The following is a 25,258-nucleotide window of genomic DNA, read 5'->3' as shown; positions in this document are numbered from 1 at the left end:
ATCACTGCCTAACTGAGGACTGTCATTTTTTGAAAATATTGATTGATAGAGGCCTCTCCTTAGAAATATAAAATGCATGCAATTTATACACAGCTGAGAAATACAAGCTCATTATTTCTTCCTCACAGGCAATAATGCCCTTTATAAAGTATGGAGATTTCATTACAGAAAACGTTATTTACATTGAAAACACAAGTATGGTCAGAGTCCTATGTAATGCATTTTCTAAAACTTTGTTTTGCAGTACTCTAATTTGGCCAGTAAAAGTGAATTGGAATCTACTTAAAAAGTTAATATGTATACATGTGGGTATATATATATATATATATATATATATATATATATATATATATTACGCTACATATAATATTTTATATATAGTAGAAATCTGTAAAGTGTTCAAGAGAAAAATCAATACACACTTGAATTTTAACATAATTCTTATTTCTGCTATGAAGGTTAATATGTGTCCTAAATTAGAGGAGGTGTTTGCACGTATTGTCCTATGAAACAGTGATTTTAAAAAAATGCACCATGGGAAAATCAAGTATTTTATGACTCACTGATGGGGACCAATCACGTCAAGGCAGGCAGACGCCTGACATAAAATGAAAAAAAATTAAGGTGATTATAGAGGTGTAAACAGGACTCTAGTAAATAATTTGCTAAGTGGTCCTGTTAATTGCTTGAACATAAATCAGAATTTAGAGTTGGAAGTTGTTCTGCTCTGCTACTTACAAGCTCAGTGGTGTTGGCAAGCCATTCTCATATTCTAAGTCTCACTGAATTCATCTCTATATAGTTCTTATTTTACCGACTTACACAGGTTTTTTTTTTTTTTTTTTTTTAAAGAGGAGTCAATGGAATAATGTATTTGGAAATAAGAGACAATACATAGTTCAAGCCAATGTATGGAGCAGTGCAGAACACCTTCTCTAGTGCAGATGGCAGATATGGAAACATTCTCTTGCTGAATCCCTCCACCAATCTGCAGTGTTCCCGAAACAGATCCTGTCTTATAGTAGTCAAGTAGAATTATCAAAAGTGATATTGCCTGTAAGTTCTTTCTTATGTTGATCAAGTATCTTTATCTTTGTAACATTCACACTTTGTTTTTACCTATATTTAGAGGTATCATGATTCTCTTCCACAATTCAAAAAGGCCATTATGTCTCTACTCTTTCCAAGATGAACATATAAAACCTTGCTCCCATGGCTGGCTTTTGGTACCATCATGGTAATCATTACCTCCCTAAGATTTAAGGCTAAGAGTAGAATTGCAGTGGCCTGATTCCCGAATATTTTCTGAATCCATGCATTTCTTATAACTGTTTTTTCCAATGTTAATTCCAAAATTTGTTATCTATGAAGTTTTCTCTTTTTGGTTTCAATATTTCAGTTAAGACATTCATAGCAAAATTTTATTATAGACAGCAAGAGCTATTCTTTCTAGGAGGGTAACCTCTTTCATTGTAATAGCTGCATTTTTATGCCTCAACATCCTAAGTCTTTGACAAGATATATTTGGTTGAAGCCGTCTACATGACAGTCATGTGACTGTCAACTAGATATCACTTGACAGTGAAACAGTCCATTTTTCATCACTTTTTGTGTACGGCGTTGTGCCACCTGTGTTTTTAAAAGAATGTATTCTAGTACAGATTCAATACTGTGCTATATGAACTTATTATGTGAACATAGTATGTGAATTTATTATGAGAGACATTGACAAGCTACACTGTATGACATTTTCTTATCTATCACACTAAGGGTCTGATCAAAAAAGAAAATGACTTTGTTCCCTGGTTGATTTGATAATCCCACAGTGTCATAGATAGTTTCTAGCATGTCATTCATTCCATATAAATGTCAGACTGCATAGATTCTTTCACTGCAGTAGATGTGTAGCATATATATGGGGCAAAAATACATGAGGATATCTTAAAAAGGTTAATTTGGAACAAGAGATCACATTTCTTATGAGAATAAGATCACATTCTTATAGGACTTTCAAGTCTAATCTATTGGAATTCCTAGCGCAAGTGTGCACATGAATGACTTCAACAGAACAGGGGAAACTTTCCTGTTAACTACCTTTGCAGAAATGGCTAAGAACAAAGTTTAGAGTGTAAACCAAGGATTAAAATTGTATTATTTATTTGATTTGTGTCACATAGATGCAACACAGCAACAAACTATTTTTTAAGCGCCATCTCTTTGGCATTGTACTTTATGCTCTAGCATCTGTAGACTGTGCTGAAGTTTATTTGATGTTTACTAGAGATTTTTGATCTTCAAAATAGGATTCTGATTTTGATAGCTTTCTTTTCTACAACTACTTGAAGATGCTAAAGATCATGCTAGTCAACATAAGTTAAAATGTATTTTCATCTGAATGACATTGTTAACTTACGCTTTTATGATTAGAAAAAGAACTTGAATGATTACGGATGGAGGCTATAAGAAGAGATTACTGTTTTAATTCACCATCATAAATCCCCAGAATAAGCTGATAATATGACCCAACGTTATTAATTTGTGCTTTAGATCTTGAGACTTATTTAATGACTATATGGAGATGATATTTTAAATGTCTTGGGATATGTGAGCTCCATAGTTCAGCTGTATAATTTGATCAGTGTTTGTTCATTTTATGGGGTGTAATATATTTCACATTGGCTTGATTTATTGTTTCAGAGTAAAATTCAATTTAACATGTTTTCTTGCTAACTGAATTGTAAATGAATTATGTTAACAACTCCCCTGGGAAAAGGCCTAGACAAAATACATATGGTCAATAACCATTTTGTGTGAAATAATCATATTAAAAAGCATACTTTAGTGGACTTCTCTAGACGTGCATATTTCTTCATAAATCAACTTTATGGAAAGGATAAGAACTGAACAGAAAAGTATTTGAAACATTTCAGCTCCAATGGCCTTGTAAATTAGGTTCACTTTACCCACTCTGTTAACCTCATTTAGTTTCTGCAGAAAAAAATCTCTAATTTGAAGTATATAATTATTGTTATTCTTTTAAATAGCAAAATTCTTAATTGTAAATTTACAGTTTTTAATTTGATCAGTTTTTCTAAGGGACTTCTTTAAGAAGTAAAATTTTGCATCTTTTTAAGCTCTGCATGTCAAGTATTAAATCTAATTCTTTTCATTTCAAATATAGTAATATATACTAACACTCTTATATCTAAAATAAATCTGATCCAGATATGTAAATCCAGTTTTTAAAAATGTTATATCATTTCTATATACTAGTGTTGACAGTTGTAAAAAATATTTTCTCCCAGGGTGCCTGGGTGGCTCAGTCGGTTAAGCGGTTAAGCGTCCGGCTCTAGGTTTCGGCTCAGATCATGATCTCAGGGTCGTGAGATGGAGCCCTGTGTCTGGCTCCATGCTCAGCGTCAAGTCTGCTTGAAGGTTCTCTCCCTCTGCCCCTCCCCCCACATGCGGGTGAATGCACGTCCTCTCTCTCTTTCCAAAATAAATAAATAAATAAAATCTTAACAAAACACATTTTCTCTGCCTGTCTATTCATCACCCATGTTTTGAGATAGTGAATTCAGGACCCAAATAAGTAGTTTGTAGAAGGGCACACAAAAATTTGTATGTGAGCTAACTATGTGAATCAGATGACATTCCCACATAGATGAAATTGCTGATTTAGATGTGGGCTAAGAAACAAATAACAGAGAATGTAAGTAATTCAAATTATCTGACAGAAGAGCTGGATGTCTGCCTGTGACCATTTAAAAAAAGCTTTTTCACAAGTATTTAATGAGTGTGAATTGAGTCAGGCTTGGTATTAAACACTAAAAATACATTGTCTTCTAAGTTCGTATTGTTCCCCCCAATCCTAAAAAAAAGAATAGAAAAAGTAATAATAAAGGAACTGAGTAGATACACATTCTTTCTTTTAAAAATTATTTAATTTAAATTCAATTAATTAACATATAATGCGTTATGGGTTTCAGAGGTACAGGCATGTGATTCATCAGTCTTATATAACACCCAGTGCTCATTACATTACATGCGCTCCTTAATGTCCATCACCCAGTTACCCCATCCCTCCACCCCCCTAGATACACACTCTTATGTAAGTTTTTATTTGACTCATAAAATATGCGTGAAGACTGTTGACTAGTTTAGACATAAAAAGTCCAAGTAATGCTAATGTCTCTATTTTCTTGTTTTAATACTTTCCTTAGAAATGATCATACATGGGTATTTTATTTACTTAATATATTTAATTTGTCACTTTTTAATATTAAAAGCACTTAAATCTGTAACAGCTTAGAAAAATCTATTCTATATAGCCTAACACATTAGTATTAACTTATGTTATGTGCACTCTAAGCGCTATGAGGTCGGGGGCTAGGTCTGTCTTGTCGAGCATTTATCTTCAGCAAACAACACCAGAGCTTGGCATTCAGTAGGTTCCAATCCATTCTGGATGAATTACCTGTGAGAGAAACATTGATTTGATAATCATAATGTAATTAAGTCACTATTTTCTTAAAATATTTTTAAAAAAAGAATCTCCGGTTCCTTAAAAATAGTTTTTTAATGCCTCCACTTTGTGTGTGTGTGTGGGGGGGGGTGGAGGGGGATGTGGATGTTTGAGAGAGAGAGAGAGAGAGTGTGTGTGTGTGTGTGTGTGTGTGTGAAGTTGAATTTCAAGGTAGTATATGTTAGAATCCACCTGGCTGTAACAATTCAGAGGTTGGAAGATGTCATTTTGTACTGAGCTATGACGGTATTCGGAAAAACAGTTGCACAGCACCTGAACATTGACTGATTGATAGCATTTATTCAGTTAAATAAATGAAAAGAAATAGAACCAGGCATTGCTGGCAGTTTGAAAATAGCTTAAATGAAAGCACCAAAGTAAGTCCATGTATATTATGTTCAAAGCATAATGTGCATCTGTACAAAATCCAAAAGATTAATTTCTGCCAAAATAAAATTTGGTGTTTCCATCATGACACTTTAATATTTGGAGGAAAATACATATTTCCATAATTAATTTAAACTTTGTAACACTTTGGTTTCTTTTTTCTCTCATTTCATGTAGTACAAAGACCCATAGTTATAGAGTTACTTGACTGATTTCTTGGCAACGTATGTACTCTTTACTGAAAATTTCATCTACTTCATTCTTCATCATACAACACCCATACAGAGAACCAATTTTATAACAAGAAATGGAAAAAGAATCTCAAAGCTTAGGGGTAATTTGCATTTGATTCATTTAAACCCCTAGAAGCTGAGTTCTGTCAAGATTATCTGAATCTTTGCGGCATTTTGTATTTCAAGCTATTTTTTTCACTCATACATGTGCCATCTTATTTTACTTTAATTATTTTTAAATTCATGAGAATATGTAGATGCAAACAGAGATAATGAGTGTGGATATCATTTCAGGGTCCTTGTTATGATAATCATGGCAGGAAGCACAGGGATTCACCTTATTTCCTCCTATGTCTAGTTATAGTTAGGGATTCTGAATCAGCTTATTTCCTGCTTTCTCCAATTGAGTGACTATTTATATACATAAATGAATCAAACTGTTATTTTATCATGGATATAGCCTCCTCCCCCCTCTAAAGATACATCAGCTAAAGATTAATTTTGTTTAAATTAAGCTGTTTAAACATGGAAGTTTCTTGACTGTTTACACTTTAGTTTAAATTAGAATATGAACATTTTTAGCTAGAGAAAATTTTTGCTAAATGTGAAATTCCTTTCATGTTTGCCATATATTTTAAAGAGAAATAAGACATAGCTTTTAAAGGGATGAAATTCAGAGCTTTAACATGATACATATGTGTGAAATAACACTCATATTAGTGATATTCAAAACAGAGTGCAAAATAGTGAACAAGTAACATTTAATCTTTGTTCTTCCTTTTATTAAAGAAGGTCAGGAAAGCATACTAGTCAATCCTCCCAGTAAAAAAAAAAGAAAGAAATACTGTATCTAAAATCATTTGCTAAAGTTCATTACCAAGTCCTGAGAAAAGTTCCTAAGAATCCAGAAATAGAAGTAAACTTTCTTTATCTTGATATGCAGGAAGACTTCTCAGTAAAATAATAAACAATTCAAGGATATTCCTCATTGGTATTATTGCTCAGTATTGTTCAAGAGGACCTAGCAGATGTTATATGACAAGAAAAAAAGAAATTTGAGATATGTATATTGGAAAAGATGGGATAAATATCATCATTTAAAAATAATATGATTTTCGGGGCGCCTGGGTGGCTCAGTTGGTTAAGCGACTGCCTTCGGCTCAGGTCATGATCCTGGAGTCCCTGGATCGAGTCCCGCATCGGGCTCCCTGCTCGGCAGGGAGTCTGCTTCTCCCTCTGACCCTCCCCCCTCTCATGTGCTTGCTCTCTCTCATTCTCTCTCCTCAAATAAATAAATAAAAAATCTTTAAAAAAAAAAAAATAAAAAAATAAAAATAATATGATTTTCCCCTTTTTAAAAGCATATTAAGAATTAGAAAGTGTAAAGAAATAGTATAATCCTATTTAGAATAACTACAAAGTCTACAGATTTCTTAGAAGTAAATTACATAGGAGAGTGTAAGGATTGTTTGGAGAAAGTTTAAATTTTGAATTTTAAGTATGTAAATAAAGACATGAGGAAAGGAAGAGATGTATATTATGAGAATGCTAGTTTTCTCTAAGATAATCTGTACTTTCAAAACCATGTCAATCAAGATATAGTGGTATACGCACACGCACATACATAATCTGTGTGTGTGTATGCACGTATATAAATCTACCTATCTTTTATTTTAGAAGGTATAACAGAATCCCAGCAAGAAATAGAATTCACTGCAGGTAGCTGAAATGAAGAGAATTTCATAAAAAGATTACTTAGCGAAGTATGATATATTAACAAATAGGTGAAAATGAATCACCCAGAGAGGAACAAGAGTAAGAAGCAGTTCCTATCCCTAGGGCTTAGGGGAAAAGGGGAACAAAAGAATGAATGGAGGTTAATGGGGTCTAGTGAGAGCTGCACTACTGGAGGAAGACCCACATATTGGAAAATATAGTTGTTGGAAGGAGTCAGCTACTACAAGATGTAGCACTGAAGCAGAGAAGTTATGGAGGAAAGTTTCCCCAGCTTTCTCTTTCCCTGTTTTTGAATCTCCAGTTGGTTCTTTCCATTGGCTTACTGCAGCTGGAATCCAGCCAGCAAATGATCCCAGGAGATACATTGTGAAAGGACCAGCCATCTAGGGAAAAAAACACAGAAGGACAGAAATGTGTAGGGGTGAATATACTAAAAGTAATCACACAAAATGGAAGGGAGATGTAGTTGTACAGATAACTCTAAAATTAGTTTAAATGTAAATGCATGATAATTGTCAGGAAATTATTTTTAAATAGGTAACTTGCTTTAGTAAATCTTATACTGACACACTGTGGCATGATGTAGAGAAATACTTTAATGATATAAAATGGATATTTTGGCAAAAGTTCTTTTATTTAGGTAAAATTATTATTTTATGGTATCTTTTCATTAACCATACTGAAAGGGTAGGTTAGCTAGTAAATTAATATGCAATCTTTGACATTGTTTGGAAAGAAAAATCTAATGAGAACCCAGTTCCACAACAAAGAGTAAAATAATTTTCAGGTAATAATAACTTAATGTGAATAGGTAAACCTTTAAAAATATGTACTAAAATGTAGAATATTTTAATAATATGAAGTTAACATAAAACCCAGACACTGTAAAATAAAAGATTTACAGATTTAACAACACAGAAATTAAAACATTTTCTGTGGTGAAAGACACCACTAAAAAGTAACAAAACATATGACAGACTGGGGAGTCATACTGATAGTAAAGAATAACTTGACTGTGATAAAACTCTTAAAATGAATATGAACAAATATATTGTAACAATGTTTGTAAAGTGGCTAAATATGATCTGTACATCCACTTGAGAAAATTACAAATAACCCAATCAAAACAAAAATAAGCTCAACACTGCCTATATTTAAAGAAATACGAAGTACAATATCCTGTGGTGATGAGGGTTCGTGGAAATAGGCCCTGTTTTTCCTTCGGTGGAAGAACTACTTGGAAAAATTTGTGTAGGAAATTTGGAGTTATCTTTCAAAATACGGATTGTTACATATTTTTGATCCTCAGATGTCACATTTAGGATTTAGAGCTGTAAGAATGCCTGCACAGGGCGCCTGGGTGGCTCAGTTGGTTGGGCGACTGCCTTCGGCTCAGGTCATGATCCTGGAGACCCAGGATCGAGTCCCGCATCGGGCTCCCTGCTCAGCAGGGAGTCTGCTTCTCCCTCTGACCCTCCCCCCTCTCATGTGCTCTCTCTCTCTCAAATAAATAAGTAAAATCTTTAAAAAAAAAAAAAAAAAAAGAATGCCTGCACATGTCTAAGACACATATATGAGGATGCTAATCGCGGCATTTTTTACAGCAGTTGCAGTATTATTCCATACTGTGGAACACAAGGCAGGTATAGTTCTACCACTGGACTGTAGGCTCCATAAAATCAGAATCCAGATTTGTTTGTTTTTGATTTAACTTTTGCTCGCTATTATAACTCTACTGCCTAGCATAAGCCTTACCGTATGATAGGTGCCCAGCAAGCAATTGCAAAAAAATAAATGGATGGATGAATGCAAGCATTATAAAAACTAATTCTTAAAGTTCAAATTGTATGTATGTATGTGTATATGCATTTTAAAGCTGCATTTTGCTGAAAACTTACTTTTTCGTAGACATTTTTCTAAGTACTTACATTTATCTTTTAAAAAAAAATCTTAGGGACGCCTGGGTGGCTCAGTTGGTTAAGCGACTGCCTTCGGCTCAGGTCATGATCCTGGAGTCCTGGGATCGAGTCCCGCATCGGGCTCCCTGCTGAGCAGGGAGTCTGCTTCTCCCTCTGACCCTCCCCTCTCTCATGTGCACGCTCTCTCTCAAATAAATAAAATCTTTAAAAAAAAATCTTTTAAAAGCGTTAGTCCCATTTCATAGGTGAGGGCATGAAGACATGAAGAAATTCAGTTCATTATCCAAAATTATGTAAAGCCTATGAGTTCTAGAAGAAGGCTTTGGATTTATACACCTGGACATATCTTGTGAAGCTGTGTAGGAAAGTAGATATATATATGTACTTATACAGAAAGTTTGTATCCAGTTTGATCTCATTAGATAGATTAATAAATAAATGGATGCCTAAATGGACTGATGGTAGATGGACAGATGAATGGTTGAATAGACAGCATTGCTTTTACTGAGAAGTATTATCTCTAGCTAATGGGACTGGCGTGGTGTAGAGCTGTGGGGTACTTTCACTGTTCACTTTATATACTCCTGTACTATTTTAATCTTCCACTACAATAAGCTTGTATTGCTTTTGTAATAAAAATGTTTAAAAGTGAGAGATAAAATCCAAACTAATAAAAGAAAAAATAGGGAGAGCTAAAAGATTAAGTCTTGGAGCCAAGATCACTAATCTGAACTGTTTCTTCTGAGGGAGAGATTTCTTTTCAAGAGATAGGTTTCCTATCATGATGAGAGTGGAATTGGGACCCATTTGGCCAGTCTAAGATCAGAGCCTGAATAGGGTCTAAAGTTTTGGGTAGTGAGACAGGCTTTGCAAGATAGAGTAAATGAGCTAGTTATACCAAGCCCTGAGGCTCACAGCTATAGGAGAGACATGTTAGTAGAGTTTAACCTGCAGGAAAGCTATTTGAGAGAAGCTGAAATTTGAAAATCAAGAAGAACCAGAAGCTGTGATAAGAAAGGTAGCTATGTCATATTTTGCATATCAGTTTTAACCCTTGTCCAGCCATTGAAAGAGAGAGAGAAGAAATTTTAAAATTGCAAATGGGTAAAATGAACATCCAACTATTTAAATAGAAATCAGAAGCTATGCCTTGACTTGTCTCTACCCATTTTTGGTGTTACTAATCTCTATCCAAAAGGGATTGCTTTTTAAATAACACACACACACACACACACACACACACACACAGTAGTTATGTAAGTGACCATATTGTTTTTTAGGTGTGTGTGTATATATCTATCTGTCTGTCTATCTATCATGTTAATTTTTCTTTGTTTCTTAACTGAATCTCTTATTTTAATATCTCAGTTTAAGGAACTGCTCTTAAAATTGTAATGATTTAGTAGGATCCTACCTATGACTGTATCATAGTTTTAGTGAGATGGCAAGGCTTTCATTTGCTTAACTCTTCCAACCTACTGGGGATTCAAACACAGTACTAAATTACTGAGAACTGTGCTTCATCCAAGTTTTAAGGGGTTATCTTTTACTATCCTGGGTCGGAGAGTACTTGAACAAATTTTTCTGTAAATATTAATGATTTTTGAACATCTATTCTATGTAAAGCCCTGTGCTTTTTTGTGGAGTCTGTATCAAAGCTTAGAAACAATGAATAAAACATTAGTTTTCCTGTGCCTTGAGTATTAGCTTGAGTATTTTCAGTCTGAATTAAAAATGTACTAACTTTGTCATCATCACTAATAGGCTTCCTGATTAACCTGCTAATGCTCTCTAATTTAGAAATGAATGCTTCTTTCCCTACTACTTAAAAAAAAAAAAATGTGATGCGTTTCCTAGAGCAGGAGATGTTATGCAAATCAAGTCTCATTTTTGAGAATGTGATCAGTAATTTAAGAAAAACTTTTGTGATACAATAGGAAGCTGAGGCTCAGTCTGTTTAAGCTGTCCCAAATGAGAGAACTAGGATGTGAACTCAGGAGTCTTTTTTTTTTTTTCTCCTTTATTGGGACTATCAATTATTAGATGACCTTATACAATATTCTTAACTCATAAGAGAATGTTGAATGGTCATTGAGAAAACATAATAAAATCCCTAGTACATAATAGATGCTCAATGAAAAGTAATTAAATATCAAACTGAATCTCTTTAATGTAATTTTGGTGGGAGATAAATACTGCCTGATCCTCTCTGTTTTAATGCTCTTTTCCTCTCCAACCAGTTCTCAATTTTCAACATGAGTCTTATTCTGTGTTCACTTCACTGAAGTGAAACTTGATAACTTGATTACCTGCAGCCATAATTATCTGTTCATTCATTCATTTACTAATTTAACAAATACTGAGTACCTACTATTTGTCAGTAAGTGATAAAACCATTTCGAGAAAGTTCCTGCCCTTGTAATACTTAAATTATTGTAGGGAGACAAATTATAGTAAAGGGATAGATAAATAAGCATAATAATTACAGTTTATGACAGATGATATAAAGGAGAGAGTCACTGTGAAATGAAGGGAATGGGAGTGAGTTTTTAAAAATAGGGTGATCAACAAATGCATCTCAAGTGCCATTTAAGCTAAAACCTAATGGAAAAGGATGAACCAAAAATGCAAAAAGATGGGGAAAGTATTCCAGATAAAGAGAACAGCAAGTATAGAGACCAAGATGCATAAAAGGGCCTTTGTTATTTCGGATATGAAAACAAGGCCAATGTATCTGAAAGGTAGCGGGCAAGAAAGAGAGAGGCCATTAGGCTGCCATTAGCGAAGAGTACAGGATTGGGTCATATAGTATTTTGTAGGGCATGGAAATAGGTTGGATTTATTCTAAACAAAGGAGAAGCTTCTGAAGGGTTTTAAGTATGACAGTGCTATTTAATTTTTGTGTTTTTTAAAAGATAATTCTAGCTGTTGCACACTGAATGGATTGAAAGACATGGGAATAGTTAGGATATGAATGTAATGGTCCCAGAAGGCAAGGATCATGGCTCAGGTGAAAATAGTAATCATGAACATGAAGATAAATAGGTGCCTGTATTCCTTTTAGAGGCAGAAAAAACAAGGCTTGTTAATGGATCAAAATAGAGAATGCAGAAAAAAAATAGAAAAATCAAGGACAATTTCTAAGTTCACAGCCTGACACAATGCATAAATGTTGTTGCCATATCCAGAGATGGTGATTAAATGGGAGACTAATGTCTTTGAAGGGAACTGAGGGCCTTACTTTGGATATAATAAATTTGAGAGATCTCTTGAGGAGAGGGTTCTCAGCTGGAGATAGATATTTAGGAATCATTAGCATATAGGCAATATTTAAGAGAGTTTGGGAGGGATAATGGGAAGATAATACCCTAGGGAAGAATGAGTGTAGCTAGAGAAGACCTAGATCCAGCCTCTAAATCTTTCCAAAATTTCCTGTCATTTAAATAGGTTGGGCCTGAGAAAGTGTGGCTGATAGGTATAAAACCTGAAAAATATAGTGTCAAAGATTCCAAGAAAAACAAAGCAGTTTAAGAAGAAAGAGTGCTATTGGGAGCTACCCAGTAAAATGAGAATAGAAAAACATCCATTAGGCTTAGCAACATTGTAGCCATCAGCTGAGCAGAGACACAGAAGCTAGTTCTCTGATCCACTATTAGCCAGAGAAGTCTTCTGAACTCATCTTCTTTAAAATATTGACCCCATCCATTCCCTGTTTCAAAGTATGCTTGATTCAACAAGCTAAGCTCTTTGATATGGAATGGATACTTTTTAAAAGAATATTTGTTACAAAAAAGATTGCTCTTAAATACAGTTTCAGCATTAAGCTAGTTATCATTGTGGGATTTGCCTTGGAACTTGCTTATACCATCAGGCATATTCTGAATCCTAAAAGATATGGGAAAGCTCCTTGATAACCAATGAAATTTGTGTTAAATGAAGTGAGCATCTCCATTCTGGTTTCATTGTTTATCAACTATCATTTTTAACTCTGTAAAGAATGAGGGGGTAGAAACTGAGTATTCTGTGTTAGTAAAGAAGATACTGTGTGGAGTTACTTATGAAACTTAATGCCCTTCTTCTACTAGTAGGGAAAAAAAAAGTCAATTTGATTAGATCAAAAGCAAAGCACAAAAACAGCAGATGACAGTGAAGGAAGCAGAGTTAAATGTCACTGAGCCAAAATACTCCTTTCTCAAATGGAAACTCCAATAGTTCTTTCCACAGTAGTCCTATAGAGGGAAATTTAAGAAAGTACAAATGTTTTTCTATCAGCAGTCTCCCACACTGACTGATTAGCTTCTGTTTGTTAGGTCAAACTAGCTTCTGTTATCCTGGTTTTAGAGGGTATGTACTGAAAAGTTGTTCTAAGTTTTTAAATGGCCAGGAGTATTTATCTTAAATACATACAATTTAATGAGGTACAAATGCAATGAGTAGCTGGAAAAGAGAATTTTGGAAATTTGTTGCGTTTAGAATTGAAAATATAAAGACAGAACACTTGACTTTGATTAGCTTCACACAGAAGACATTTGATACTTTGTTCAAAAACATTCAACTTAAAGGTGGCTTATTTGAAACTTGTAAAGTCACAATTTGTTGAGAATTTCCATTTAATTGAGTTTTACCCACCAGCTTCTGTGTGTTTGTTCTCAGGCACTATGTGAATGTTTGGTATTAACACTACAGAATCCCCACTCCTATTTTATCCTCTTCCCAAAAAAGCTCAACAAAGATAATGCATTTGTGGAAGGTAGTTTCATTTATACAATGAAGCAGGAAAGAACTAGGTGAATAGGGTTAAATTGGCAAGTGGTAAACAGAGGATTTTGAAAGTATTTATTTGTAATTTTGCTTCCCCATTAGAATCACAGTTCCATGAGAACAGCTCCCTGGGATCATTTATTTATCACTATGTATTCAAAGACTAGAATATAGTCTGGCACAAAGTAATAACTCAGTAAATATTTGTTAAATATATTTTTGAGTGTCTCATGTTATCAATCTGGTACTTTATAGAATCAAAGGCATCACCTCCAGCTACCATGATTTATTAGATTGAATATATGATTTTTATTTGCATAGGTATATTTAGCATTGTTTAGTTAATGGCAGGAAGATGAACTAGTTTTCAGTGCATCTAAAGTTTCCTGTGAGCACCTCATCTTCTGTGTTTTTTTTTGTTGTTGTTGTTGTTGTTGTTGTTGTTTTTTCCCTCTTAGGCCCTAGGTGAGCATGCATTTTGAGCACTGTTTTCTACTTGTACCAAGATGATAGTGATAGTTTTCTGCTAGCTACACCATGAGCATATCAAAAGGAATAATTGAGTGTTTAAAAGATAAAATTATTTAGTATTTCTCATGGATAAATGAAAGCCACTGCTTTTTATCATTAATTTTATTATGAAACTGAATCATCTTCATCAATACAAATTATTTTCATTAGTATATGTTATAGTCTTTTAATGAGAAGCATTGTTATTAGATGATAAAAGCAACTTGGATCAGTGAGTGAATGCTAAAATTATGGAATGGCTTAATTAAGGATTACTTAATTTAGTGAAGGCAGAACAGGTCTTGTAGAGAATTAAAGAATTTAACTTGAAGGGACCTATGCAAGTTATTTTCTTATTAGAATGCTATATATTCATTGTATACAGTGACTTGCAAATGGAAGGTGCATATATGTAGAATGTAGTGCTGGATGAAAAATATTAAAATTTAAAATAATAATCTAACACTTCAATGAATTAGTTCACTGATATGATAGTGCCTTTAATTTAAAAACTCTGGTGCTTAGAGATCAGATGACATTGTAATATCTTCATTTGTAAACCTCAGATGATAACACACTTGCTTCCAGTAATAAGTTCTTTGGAATTTCATATCTGTGTATTTGGTTATTTTAGCAGACTCAGGTTTTTGATTGTGTCTCTCTCTATCTGTGTGTGTTCACACTTTCATATTCAGAGCTATCTGACCATGTCTAGCTGGTGGTCACATGTTTCTTCTTTCCAGTTTACCTCTTCCCCTTCTCTTACAGTGAATTTATTTGTATTGTGTCGTTCCTAATACAAATTCTGTGGGACATGATCTACATTTATTCTGATCAGGGTTTCTAAATGACATCCTTTTTAATTTTTTTTCTTTTACAAAACTCGTGAAAGGCTGACCAAACTTTGTGAGTGTACATTTATGCATCTGTTTATCTTTGAAATCCTACTTCTTTCTGATTACACAGGATATGCATTTTATTTATTTATTTATTTTTTACTTTTTTTCTTTTCTTTTTATTTTTTTATTTTATTATGTTATGTTAATCACCATACATTACATCATTAGTTTTAGATGTAGTGTTCCATGATTCATTGTTTTCATGGAACACCCAGTGCTCCATGCAATACTTGCCCTCAATACCCATTACCAGGCTAACCCATCCCCCCACCCCCCTCCCCTCTAGAACCCTCAGTTTGTTTCTCAGAGTCCATAGTCTCTCATGGTTCGTCTCCCCCTCCGATTTCCCCCCCTTCATTTTTCCCTTCCTGCTATCTTTTTTTTTTTTAAACATATAATGTATTATTTGTTTCAGAGGTCTGCAATTCCACCGTCTCACACAATTCACAGCACTCATTGGGGAGGGTATGTGCTATGGTGAGCGCTGTGAATTGTGTGAGGATATGCATTTTAATCCGCTCTTTCAATTTCTGCCTTTCTCCTGGCAAAAAACTGACCTGAGGTTTAAGGCAGTGGAACCTCTTGTTGAGATTTCCCAGAGGTGTTTCAAGGTTTTGTCTGATAGCTGGCTAATCAGACTTTCTGGAGGTTGATTGCCCAAGATAAGAACAGTTTTGTTGAAGGCACCAGTTTCCTGACCAACTCATTCGCATTGGCTTTTTTAGGGTGAGGGCATGCTGCATGAAAACTTTGTGCAACTCTGTTTTTATTGTTTCTTTTTGATCTTTACAGATACTTTTATTATAATATAGACTATATTATCTAACTATAAAATTCGTGGGTGCTGAGTGGAGAGTGCGGAAAATACAGATAGGACAAAAGAGAAAAGGAAAACTATTTTCAGTCCCACCAACATACCCATTTCACTAATGTCTTGAAGTATGTTTGCCTAGTCTTTTCTGTAAAGTTATTATGTACTTCATAATTTATACATTCTATTCTTTTGATGTTATAAAGAATTTCTTTTCATATTTTATCAAAAATTCTTCAAAAGTGGGCACCTGGGTGGCTCAGTCAGTTAAGCATCTGTCTTTGGCTCAGGTCATGATCCCAGGGTCCTGGGATCCAGCCCTGCATCGCATCGGGCTCCCTGCTCAGTGGGGAGCCTGCTTCTTCTCCTGCTCCCCCTGCTTGTGTTCTCTCTCTGTGTCAAATAAATAAATAAAATCTTTTAAAAAATTCTTCAAAAGCAATGTTTTGAATGGCTTTGTACTACTCATAAACAATGACATATTTGATCATTTCTACTTCTCTAACTATTAAGCCACTTGGAATGGTTTGATTTTTTTTTCTTTTTTGTATGATAGTTTTTTTTTATATTGTAAATAGTGCTTAAATTTTATATCAGGTTTATATAAATCATCATTTAAATTTCTGGTTATTTCTTTGTGGTGGATTCCTAGAAGGAAAATTACTGGGTCATTGAATATGATTGTTTTTAAGGTTTTAGTAGACATTGCCAAAATATTTTTCATAACATTTGGAACCAACTGATACTCTTCCAGCAAAGTAGGAGTTTGGCCAAATCACTGAAGCCTCTACAACTTTGGTTGTTATTCTTCTGTCATTCTTTGATAATGTGATAGGCAAAGGAATATAATTTAAAACACACATCTTTATTTAATTTGAATTTGATTACTACCAAAGTTGTATTTTTATGTATATTTACTCTTGTCATACCTCTTTTATTAGAAATAGAAATCAGGGATGCCTGGGTGACTCAGCTGGTTAAAGGTTTGACTATTGATTTCAGCTCAGGTCATGGTCTCAGGGTTGTGAGATTGAGCCCCGAGTCAGGCTCCATGTTGGGCATGGAGCCTGCTTAAGATTCTCTCTCTCCCTCTCCCTCTGCCCCTCCCCTCCTACTCCTCTCTCTCTCTCTCAAAAAAAAAATAGAAATCACTACTATTAGGGAGAATATCGTTAATATTTGGTAATGGAACCACATGGATCACAGGGTCATCCTTTAGATGGCTTTGAGATACTTGGTTTTTATTTTTTTATTTTTATTATTTTTTAGAGTTTTATTTTTATTTATTCATTGGAGAGAGAGAGTGAGCAAAAGAAAGAGCACCAACAGGGGGAGAGGCAGAGGGAGAGAGAGGAGCAGACTCCGCGCTGAGCTGGGAGTCTAATGCGGGGTTCCATCCCCAGACGCTGGGATCATGACCTGAGCTGAAGGCAGACGCTTAACTGACTGAGCCACCCAGGTGCCCTGATACTTGATTTTTAAATGCACTAAGATAACATTTTCTACAAGAATGAAGGTAAGGTACTGAGAAGTGTGATGCCCTGACTGGGCTCTAACTTTAATTCTGACAACTTTTGAAATTTCCATCAAACTACTGTGGGTTTCAATTTCCTCATTTGAAAAATAATGGAATTTCAGTGAATGATTTATTCATTCATTATATCCCACAGTATCAAAATTCTGATGAGTGTAGAAACACTCATCAGAATCGGGCGCCTGGGTGGCTCAGTTGGTTGGGCGACTGCCTTCGGCTCAGGTCATGATCCTGGAGTCCCGGGATCGAGTCCCGCATCGGGCTCCCTGCTCAGCGGGGAGTCTGCTTCTCCTTCTGACCCTCCCCCCTCTCATGCTCTCTGTATCTCATTCTCTCTCTCAAATAAATAAATAAAATCTTTAAAAAAAAAAAAAAAAGAAAGAAACACTCATCAGAATCAGTGCTGTTGTTCATAAAATAAAACATTCTAGCAGTATTTATAAGTTTGCAACATTTTCCTTCTGAAATGTCTTTAAAGATTCGATTAGAAATTATTAATTTAAGTTTCTGCAGTAACAAACCCGTTATACAGTAGGGTTTTAGTACAAAGATTACTTTCATAAAATTGTAAGTTCTTATTTTGGGAGTACAGCCACTTCTTTTACTTCATACATTTTAATGTCTTGTAATAAAAAAATGTAAATCACATCCCATCATTCTCAGCCTCCTCAAATGCTATAGTACTCATTATCTATAACATTATGTTTTAAGTCAGTTGCTGTCTTACACAATTCTCATTAATTTCTATGGCTTTAACTACTATACTCAGTTTCTCAACCAATATTTAGGTGTTCACAAAGTCTCCAGACATTGGCCTAGCTGCAGTTATTGATCCTAAGTGAGGATCATCCCCAGGTCATGACATTTCTTTTGAATTCTCGTACATTGTACAGTCCATAATTATTTGTTGGGGGCTCATCCACTGAATACTTATAATATAACATAGGCTAAGCATATTCTATGGCACATTATAATTGCTTTGTGAATATTTCACAAGTGATGAATGGTCTTTCCTTCCTAACAGCTTCCTGTGGCTTCCCATTAGTAGTACTAATGGTCTCCTACAACTAGATCTGGTTTTATATTAATAACACAAAAAACAACAATTGCAATATAGGAACAGTATCTGAGTCTAATTAAGTTTACAGTCGTTTCTAAACATTATACATTTGACCTTCACAACACCATGGTGAGATTGGGACTCTGGTTTTATCTCGCAGATGAGGAAACAGAAGTAAATGATGTTAAGGATGTCTTTTTATAGATATAAACATTTAGGCACAGATTTTTAAAATCCAAATCCAGATTCAGAATTGCTCATTCTTTCTTTCCATCATGTTCTCCTTAAAAAAAAAAAAAAAACCATTAATTTTAAATTTATAAGTGAATTTTATCCATTGAATTTTATCAAATGATGAAACCATTACTAGGTATTTGGAATGAAAACACAAAGCTGAGTGTATCACTTACTTAAATAAGAGGGAACTATGCTGGTTAACCACAGTCTCTCAAAACAGAGTATTCTTAGGTTTTGGGGAAAACTGGGAGATCAAGAGATCTGTGAGCATTCGATGTGAATAGGTTGATGTGACCTTTAGAAGCATGGTTGGTTAATCAGGTGTTACCACTGTTAATTGGTTGGCATTTAGAATTTTGTTCGTTGGGGTGAGTTCATTTCTGATTAGCCAACTTTCAGAAGGGAAGGGTTGACAATGGCTGGCTTGAGGAATCATGATCAAGACCATATAGGCAGGTAATTGTTAATTAATTAAATGAGTCTGAAACTTGTGTTGGTGGCTACTTGTTACTGTGATTACAAAACAAGCATTTCCCTCCATCTGTCCTCCACCTCCATTTTACTCAAAGTTTATTCATCTTTGTACCCTCAGGGCTTAGACAGAATGTTATATATAGTTCTTTTCAAAGACTGTGAAGTAAATGATTGGAAATAGAATGAAGTCATTTTGGACCTATCTTAGAATTTCTATCATCCATCTTTTTGTTTTCATTATAAAGCCTAGTTTATTTCTCTAACACCTCCTATCTGGATCGGGTCCTAGCTTCCTACTTCCCTCCAGTTGTTTTTCTCTTTCGTCCCATTCTGTACTTAACAGTTTTACTTTACAAAAAATTCAGTGCTGTCACACTCTTGCTCAAAAGTAGTCACTGTCCAAACTACTGAACCAAGGTCAAAATTTCTAGTTTGTTACTGATGATCTCTCAGTGTTTCAGAGATAGTGTACCCATTATATCTCGTTATTCACTACTCTCCTGTCTGTGAATAAGACACATAAAGGCACTATTCCTGGGATGTTTCTAATATCTTACTGCTGCACTTTTGTTCATGCTTTTCTACTGCCTAGAATACCTTTCCTCATTCCCCCATTTCTAGCCAATGAAATCCTATACCTACTTATTAGGTTTCCTATTTATAAAGACTTTTCTGGTCCCCTGGTAATATATAGTTTTTTCCTTTCTCTGAATCTACTTAAGCACTGATTGTGCCAGTTAGAGGAACACATTTTAAATTCTGTTCAGCAATGCAATTATTTTGTACTTTTTCTATTATCTATTTATTTTATTATTCCAAATTGTGAAGAATCCATGAATTCTCTATCTTGTTAATCTCCTGGATACTCTGTTAAAATATTGTAAATAAAATAGCTCTTGGCACATATATGTTGAAGTGAATTAACATATTTTAAAATATCTAAGTTCCTTTCTTTAAGAAAAGAAATATTGGATTCCACCTGCTGGTACAGCTGAATCCACACAACCTCAGAGATGGGAAGCAAATAGATTGGGGTAAAAATGTCAATAATTTGGTCAAATAGTGTATATTTTTGTGATGATTGATATTTATGAATATTTGCTGCCATCCGAAAGATGTTTTATGTAGATAAAATGCACTATAATTTTTGACATTTGCTTGGGGTAATAGAAATAATTCTTAATTTATTTTTACCTTTATTTTTATCATGACATATATTTGAGGCTAAACATATCCATGCCTGTGTTTATGTATAATGTAGCAGTAAATGGTAATGGATCAACCTTTTTTTAATTCAGTGCCTTTCTCACAGCATAGTTTTACTTAATACTAAAAATAAACAGAATTCTAAATTATGCTCATTACATATACAACTGACTACTTCCTAGTGAGAAAGAAGAAAACATTTTAGAGGTTCGAAATGTGGTGAAGAAGTGTAGTATCCACCATACAAAGAACACTTGAAAAACAGTTATCAAATGAAAGGGATATTTTAGTCTTCACAATTTCAAAGCTAAGTTAGTAAGATTTTTTTTAATTTTTTTTAAAGATTTTATTTATTTATTTATTAGAGAGCGAGTGAGAGAGAAACAGCATGAGAGGGGGGAGGGTCAGAGGGAGAAGCAGGCTCCCCGCTGAGCCGGGAGCCCGATGTGGGGCTCGATCCCAGGACTCCGGGATCATGACCTGAGCCGAAGGTAGTCGCTCAACCGACTGAGCCACCCAGGCGCCCCAGATTTTTTTTTTTTTTTTAGAAAGGCGGTACTTATGTACAAAGTATTCTTTAGTTCTTCCTAAAAAAATACTTGCAAAAACTTAACCTTCACCGTTTGTTGGGTAATAATTTTAATAAAGGAGCAGAGAATACGTATTGTATCACTTTGTACCTCTCAGCCTTATGCACTTAAGTGTCCAGTTAAGTATCTTTTGGGGGAAAAAAGCCAAACAATGAAGTGGCAGATGATAGAGCAGTCTGCTTCCTGTGTAATATTTTCAACCCTGTTACTCAGAGTGTGGTCTTTAAGTCAGCAGTGTCAGCATCACCGGCCAGCTTGTCAGAAATGCAGAGCTTCAGGTTCTACCCCTGACCTACTGAATTTGAGTCCGAGTTGAAAAAGGTCCCCAGGTGATTCATATGCACATTAAAAATTGAGAAGTACTCTATTATACTATGGATAGAAGCAGACCAAGGAATATTAACTTTTTCCCCCTCTGTAGCTCTTTTTAAAAATATTTAAACAAAAAAATACAGGGCGCCTGGCGGCTCAGTAGGTTAAGCGTCTGCCTTTGGCTCAGGTCATGATCCCAGGGTCTTGGAATCAAGCCCCTCGTCGGGCTCCCTGCTCCACGGGGAGTCTGCTTCTCCCTCTTGCTCTGTTCCTCACCCCCCTCCCCCGCTCAGTCTCTCTCTCTCTAATAAATAAATAAAATATTTCAAATATATATTAAAAAAAATAGTTGTTCTAGGGGCATCTGGATGGCTCAGTTGGCTAAGCATATGACTCTTGGTTTCTGCTTAAGTCATGATCTTATGGGTCATGAGATGGAGCCCTGCTCTGTGCTCAGAGGGAGGTCTGATTGAGATTCTCTCCTACCCCTCCCCCCACTCACACACGCACGCGCTCTCTCTCAAATAAATAAATCTTTTTTAAAAATAATTGTTCTAATTAATTACATTCCTGCTACTTGTGAAGGCATTGACTAAGTTACCTATTCAACCTCCTTTTATGTTAGTGGGCTTGAGATTTGACTCTTGGCTTTTTTACTCATGATCAGAACACCTGACCAGAATATACATATTTAACATAAAAAAGATCTTTTAATGCTAGCTAAGCTAAGATAAATTTATAGCAAGAAAAATGCCTGGCACATTGCTGCAGAGTTGTCTTGGCCTCCTGCCAGGATTTATGTTTTAACACTTCTGGGATTAATGATACACTTCACATAAAGGATTATTTTTATATCTTGGTTCCCTGGAATGAACACAGTGGGTAAATTGTAATGCCAAGTTGCAAAATAACCTTTTGAAGGAGCTGCCACTTACTATGTGTGTTGTTACAAATTATTATTGACTTTAAATACTGGGTTTCTTTCATTCCCTGGATGTGGCAAAGGACATAATGTCAGATCAACTTTATGTGAAGGACTTTTAAATTTATCTCTAGAGTCTGAGAAGGAAGGTAACATCTGACTTTAACAGATGTACCAAAAATGTAAACAAATGTTTTTTAATATACCTAAGGAATATTACAAATCATATACATATGGTATATTGTTGTTTTATTTTATTGTTATTGTGGAAATACATGGTTCATTTCAACACAGAGACATATTTTGCTCCTTACATACTTAATCACCAGCAAAAATTTGATTAGATTTTGCAAGCTTTCCTTACTGGAAGCCAAGGCATTAAGCTCTTTTGTGTAATTGTTTAATTACCAATGCACTATTTTAATTGACACGTTAATATAGCTTTCCATGGAAAGGAAGATATAATCTTTAATTGTGTTTCTTATCTAATGAAAACCACTCTCTTAGATGGGCCAGTTTGGCAATTTGACTTAGGAAAAAGTATTATGGAATGAAGTTTTTATGTGAACAAGGAAAAAAGAAATTAACTTTAGTGCTCCTCTCATTGGTCTGCCAAATTGGAAGGCCATTTTCGGCGTGATTATCATGTTCTAATTAGTCTCTGGAGATTCATGGTCAATCGAGTGCTCATTAATGTGTCTTCTTCCTGTAACATTTATTCGTTCATTCGCCTTTCAGAGACTCAAATATAGAAACCAAACATTGATGTGGGGTGTTAATGTGCTTACAGATGTTGCCACCACTTATCCAGATAAGAAGTCCATCTTAATGTACATCACATCACTCTTCCAAGTTTTGCCTCAACAAGTGAGCATTGAAGCCATCCAGGAAGTGGAAATGTTGCCAAGGCCATCAAAAGTTACAAGAGAAGAACATTTTCAATTACATCATCAAATGCATTATTCTCAACAGGTAAAGTATCAAAAGAGTACTTAATATCAATGATATTTTCTATCGTATATGCATTTTTAGTTATACACATACATATCTATTATATGTATGATGAATACATGATAAATATGTCTATGTAGCATAACGTGTATATATATACACATACCTACACACAAATATATGTCTACATAGCATAATGTGTGTGTGTGTGTGTAGGTATGTGTATATATATATATCTACCTATAGATAGAGAAACTCTATAAGCCTTCTGAATTTTAACTGATATAATGGACCATAATATTGTTTTCAAAGCACATTATTAAAATACTCTGCTGTTGATATGCACTATGTTATAGAAATATGGAAGACAATATATTGCATTTCCATTGTGTAAAATGAAAATAAAAGATAGACTCATATATGTATGAAACTTTCTGTCAACGAGAGTAAAGAGCAAAGAGAGCAAGAGCAAAGGCAAGTACTCTGTTTAATAATACTTTCTTATTTTTAGTGGCAACCTACTGATGTATTAACAAATTTTGATTATTCAAGATAACATTTTTGATAAAAGTAGTTTATAATACTTTAAATAAAAGTTGAAGGGAGAATACATATGATAAAGATTTTTATGATTGTCCAGGATTTAGTGGGATTCTTTTATTACATGGCTTGTTCTTGCTCCCAAGAGTGGCTGTTTGGGGTGTTTTCTTTTACTTTCTTTGACACAAACAATGATGAAAAAGCCTAAAAAAAAAAAAAAAAAAGCTTTTAGCATAATTCCTTCTGAAGGTGTGGACAGCTAATCTTAGGCCTAATTTTCTCACTCTCCTAAAGCACTAGTTCTGTATTTTGCTTATGAAAGCTCCAGTCCTTTCCAGGAACTTGACCTGATGAATTCTGGTTTTGTTTACTTTGGGTTCAGAGAAAATTGCTTTTGGATGCCTGTTTTTGCCAGATTGAAGAGCACCATCCCATAGGAGTGCTGGAGCTGTGTCAGTATGGAATCCTTATAGTTAAGTCCCGCCCTCATCCCTTCCCTGAGTACCCGCTCTCCACCATGACATTGAGCACCAGAATTGTGCAAGTGTACCAGTTTGCAATAGCACTATGTGCATTTCAAATTAAACTTTTCATCTCACTGTTTCCATTTAACGTTTGTTTTTGTAGTGTGTGGGAAAGCAGTCCTTCCAGGGTTACTTATGATGTCTCCTCCTCCCCTCTGTCCCCTTCCCCGTAACCCTACTCTGCAGATCACAGTCAGTCTAGCACAGGGCTATGAACGAACTCCTTCCTCTCCCAAGCCTCGGTTCAAGAGCTATGCCTACACTCAGGCTGCTTATGTCGCCACCTCTGACCCCACACGGAGCCCACTTCCTTCACAGGTCTGTCAACATTTACTCTCTGTTCTACAAACCAAAGAACTTCCTCCTCGAGGATAACCTGACATGGCTTTCGTTTGAATTTTGCAGTGCCTTTTTTCTCCTTCGTCAGGAGCAGTTTCATTATTCCCAGTTGTATTAGATGTTCTCACATGATGCTGTTTCGTTATTGTGATTTCCCTAGGTTTAACATGGGTTGATTCTTCATGAATGGGGATTCTTAGAATAGTGGTGTGTGCTTTCATTATATAATTTACCTGTAAGGTTCTCTTTTATAAAGGCTACCAATAGTTATACAAAAACATCATTAAAGGTTTAAATATGTAATTTTTAAAAGAATGGGAAAATGGATGAAATTCACTGGTCACACTACTTGGCGAGATTTTTCTAGATACCTGATACCTAAAGGAAACATACACTCTATATAGATGTTCTTATTATATTTTCATTCTATAAAAATATATTTATACTCTATTTAAGAAAAATATAACTACAGGGCCACCTGGGTGGCTCAGTCGGTTAAGGGTCTGACTCTTGATGTCAGCTCAGGTAATGATCTCAGAGTTGTGAGACTGAGCCCCACATCCGGCTCTGTGCTGGGCATGGAGCCTGCTTAAGATTCTCTCTCGCCCTCTTCCTCTGCCCCTCCCCCCCCAAAATATGAAAGGAAAATATAACTATAAGCTTTTTCACATGATACATTTTAATTTGGCTAATTTAAACATGTATATAACATGCTCTGTACTATTTGTACAAGAAAGTCTGTCACTCCCGCACCAGTCAGATTCTATGCACCATTTTGTACTTTCCG

The 25,258-nt window shown here is 34.9% G+C and overlaps 1 protein-coding gene across 13 annotated transcripts in view; it reads left to right on the top strand.

The window, feature by feature from the left end:
* DMD (dystrophin) overlaps window positions 1–25,258 on the top strand; it is a 2,446,616-nt gene that overhangs the window by 876,025 nt on the left and 1,545,333 nt on the right. For 12 of the 13 annotated variants that reach the window (XM_032426634.1, XM_032426635.1, XM_032426636.1 and 9 more), the window contains exons 8-9: window positions 22,908–23,089; window positions 24,319–24,450. In XM_032426634.1, coding sequence (XP_032282525.1) covers window positions 22,908–23,089; window positions 24,319–24,450 — 314 coding nt within the window. The remainder of the gene's footprint in view (window positions 1–22,907; window positions 23,090–24,318; window positions 24,451–25,258) is intronic. The other variant, XM_032426633.1, reaches the window with a different exon arrangement.

Source organism: Phoca vitulina, unplaced genomic scaffold (genome assembly GCF_004348235.1).
Source record: "Phoca vitulina isolate PV1807 unplaced genomic scaffold, GSC_HSeal_1.0 scaffold35, whole genome shotgun sequence".
NCBI lineage: Eukaryota > Metazoa > Chordata > Mammalia > Carnivora > Phocidae > Phoca > Phoca vitulina.
Note: the sequence above shows the minus strand (reverse complement) of the source record. Positions and strands in the feature narration are given on the sequence as shown.